General features: G+C 43.4%; 1 protein-coding gene across 1 annotated transcript; it reads left to right on the top strand.

Moving 5' to 3' along the window:
- Positions 1–1,884: 1,884 nt before the first annotated feature.
- On the top strand, positions 1,885–3,133 carry LOC124031001 (protocadherin gamma-A4-like; the record flags this gene model as incomplete). The annotated part of the gene is made up of 1 exon (XM_046342074.1): positions 1,885–3,133. A coding segment is annotated over one exon (810 nt), but the record flags the coding sequence as incomplete, so codon positions are not given.
- Between the last annotated feature and the right edge of the window lie 21 nt (positions 3,134–3,154).

Here is a 3,154-nt window from a genome sequence, read left to right as displayed (position 1 = left end):
ATGAACCCAGGTCGGGTATAAGTTATTTAGGTTATTAGGATCACATTTTATCATCTTGTTTGCCTGTCTTCATCCTGAATTAAACCCACGGGGTTTGCTCTTATCCACAATGTTTGGGCTTTTCGAATCGTGTTGTAGAAAAATGACATCCATGTCAAAGTTTTTGTATTGCAATTCGTATAAAATGTAATATTCAGACTGTCACAGCACACCTTCGTAGACCAAAATAAAATAATAGTCGTTTCTGTTGCGGCTGTACTTGTGAATATGCAGTGTTTGGTTATCCATATTGAGCCACTGTATGCCATGCATTCGTGTAAAATAGAAATGTCTTATTGGTTCTTTCTGGGCTGGATCTAAACTAGAGTCCTACGGGAGGTTGTGTCTGTAGAGGAATGATCAGGTTTGTAGAGGCATAGTCACTATTAATTCGGTGCATTTTCATGTTTTTAACTGTGAGAGCCGCTGTTGGTTAACAATAAGTTATTATATTGGCTCATGGGTGGCTGCGCAGTGATCCCTACCTCAGTATTGCTATACTCTGCAGCCGAGAAGGATAAATGCAGGCATTGGCAATATTTTATTTTGGAATTCATCGGGTTGTCATTAGAATTACGACTTTACCACTTCAATAGTCATTACAATGGATATTTGGCGTTTGTTCGATGTTCCACTCAGCCTGTGGAGGAAAGGCTTTGGTTACATATGGCAAGTACTGTGCATCGTGTGTTGCGTGATCTGGGTTGACAATGTGACAGGACAAGCACGATACTCCATCCTAGAGGAGATGGCAGAGGGATCTTTTGTCGGTAATATTGCGAAGGACTTGGGTTTGGAGGTCAGTCGGCTTGTTACTGGTAAAGCTCGCATTGTAACAAAGGGGAGTCGTCAGTATGTTGATCTAAACAGAGACGAAGGCACTCTGGTTGTGAAAGAGAGACTAGACAGAGAAGATCTCTGCAAGCAGACTACGCCTTGCAGCTTTAGTTTTGAGGTTATAATCGAAAATCCCATCCAGTTGTATCGAATAACAGTCGAGGTCCGGGATATATGCCCCTTCCTTTTTGAGAGATAGTTTTAACCTGGAAATTAGCGAGTCTGCGCTGTCTGGAGCTCGCTTCTCATTAGATAATGCAATGGACTCGGATGTGGGCATGAATAGCTTACACAACTATGCACTCAAGCCATCAGATAATTTTAAATTAGCAGTACATAGGAACACCGATAGTAAATACGTCGAAATGATTCTGCAGAACCCATTAGACAGAGAGAGTCAGGAAGATCTTACGTTGCTCCTTATAGCAACCGATGGCGGCGATCCGCAAAAAACCGAAACTGTTCGCATCCACGTTACAGTGCTAGATGCGAACGATAACGCTCCAGTTTGCAGTCAATCTATTTACAAGGCTGTGGTGAGAGAAAACTCCCCAAAAGGCACACTGATATCAACAGTCAACGCTGCGGGTGCTGATAATGGGTCGTATGGAAAAGTATCGTATTCCATGGCCTCAAGAGATGCAAAGGAGTTGTTTCAGATAAATGCGGAAACAGGAGAGATCAGAGTATCAGACAAATTAGATTACGAAGAGGAAAACAATTATCAGTTGAATGTGAAAGCAAAAGACCACGGTGGACTTTCCGATATATGTAAAGTTGTTATTGAAATTATTGACGAGAATGATAATTCTACAACAATACAACTGACGTCTTTTTCCAATACCATAGCAGAGAATTCCCCTCCTGGAACTACAGTAGCCGTGATAAATGCAGAGGATGTAGATGCTGGAAAGAACGGCGTGGTGCACTCCAGATATCCCTTTCAAAATGGAGTCGTCAATGACCGACTATTACAGCTTAGTAACTGATGGTATCCTCGGCCGATAATCGATTTCAGAATACAACGTCACCATAAATGTATCAGACGACGGGACACCGATTCTCTTCAGTAATAAAACAGTAACAGTGAAAGTGACAGATGTCAATGACAACCCACCCGCCCTTGACCGCTGTGTCTATGAGGCATTTGTACCGGAGAACAATTCCCTGGGGGTCTCCATATTCACTATCAGGGCGAGTGATGCTGACTCTGGACAAAATGCGCGCTTGTCCTACTACCTGGAGAACAGTGAGATAAATGGGGCACAGGTCTCTTCACTGGTCTCGGTCAATTCAGAGAATGGGGTTATTCATGCGGTGCGCTCATTTGATTATGAACAAGTAAAATACTTTCATTGTAATATAACTGCGCGAGACAGAGGGTCTCCGCCCCTCAGTGCTACTGTTACTGTGCACATTTCTATCCAAGTCCAGAACGATAACGCGCCTCAGGTTCTCTTCGCAGTACAGACGTGTAGCTCTCTGGTGGCTGAAATTGTGCCTCGTTCCGCAGATGTGGGCTATCTTGTCACTAAAGTGGTGGCTGTTGATGTGGACTCTGGACAGAATGCCTGGCTCTCATATAAACTGCAGAAAACGACAGACAGGCCGCTGTTTGAAATAGGCCTACAGAATGGAGAAATAAGAACCATACGCCAGGTCACTGATAAAGATGCTGTGAAACAAAGACTCGCTGTTGTAGTGGAGGACAGCGGGCAGCCATCTCGATCAGCTACAGTCAATGTGAACGTGGCTTCCCTGAAGTGCTTTCAGAATTCAGTGACTTTATGCATGACAAGGATTACAACGATAACTTGACTTTTTTAAAATCTTGTTTTGGCCTTGGCTGTCGTGTCTTTTCTCTTCATCTCGTGTGTAGTGGTTATAATATTGGTTAAGGTCTACAGATGGAGACAATTTCGCAACTTTCACCACTCCAATCTCCCAGTGATTCCATATTATCCACCCCGTTACGCAGACACCGGGGGGACAGGGACTCTGCAACAGGTGTACAACTATGAGGTGTGCATGACGACTAACTCGAGGAAAAGTGACTGTAAATTCGCCAGACCTTTTAGTCAGAACTTTTTAATAATGGACCCGGGCTCTACTATGACCAGAGACCAAGTGACCTTGCAACCTTCTCAGAATGAGAAAAGCTTTCTGGATGACCCGGATTCTCCTGAGCAGGTGAGACGCTGACATTTTACAACTTCAAATATAAATATTTCGGCCACAATATTTGGAAATACTCAAACACACAGAACATAGGTATTTA

Source organism: Oncorhynchus gorbuscha, unplaced genomic scaffold (genome assembly GCF_021184085.1).
Source record: "Oncorhynchus gorbuscha isolate QuinsamMale2020 ecotype Even-year unplaced genomic scaffold, OgorEven_v1.0 Un_scaffold_19615, whole genome shotgun sequence".
NCBI lineage: Eukaryota > Metazoa > Chordata > Actinopteri > Salmoniformes > Salmonidae > Oncorhynchus > Oncorhynchus gorbuscha.
This window is presented reverse-complemented; position numbering and strand designations above follow the sequence as displayed.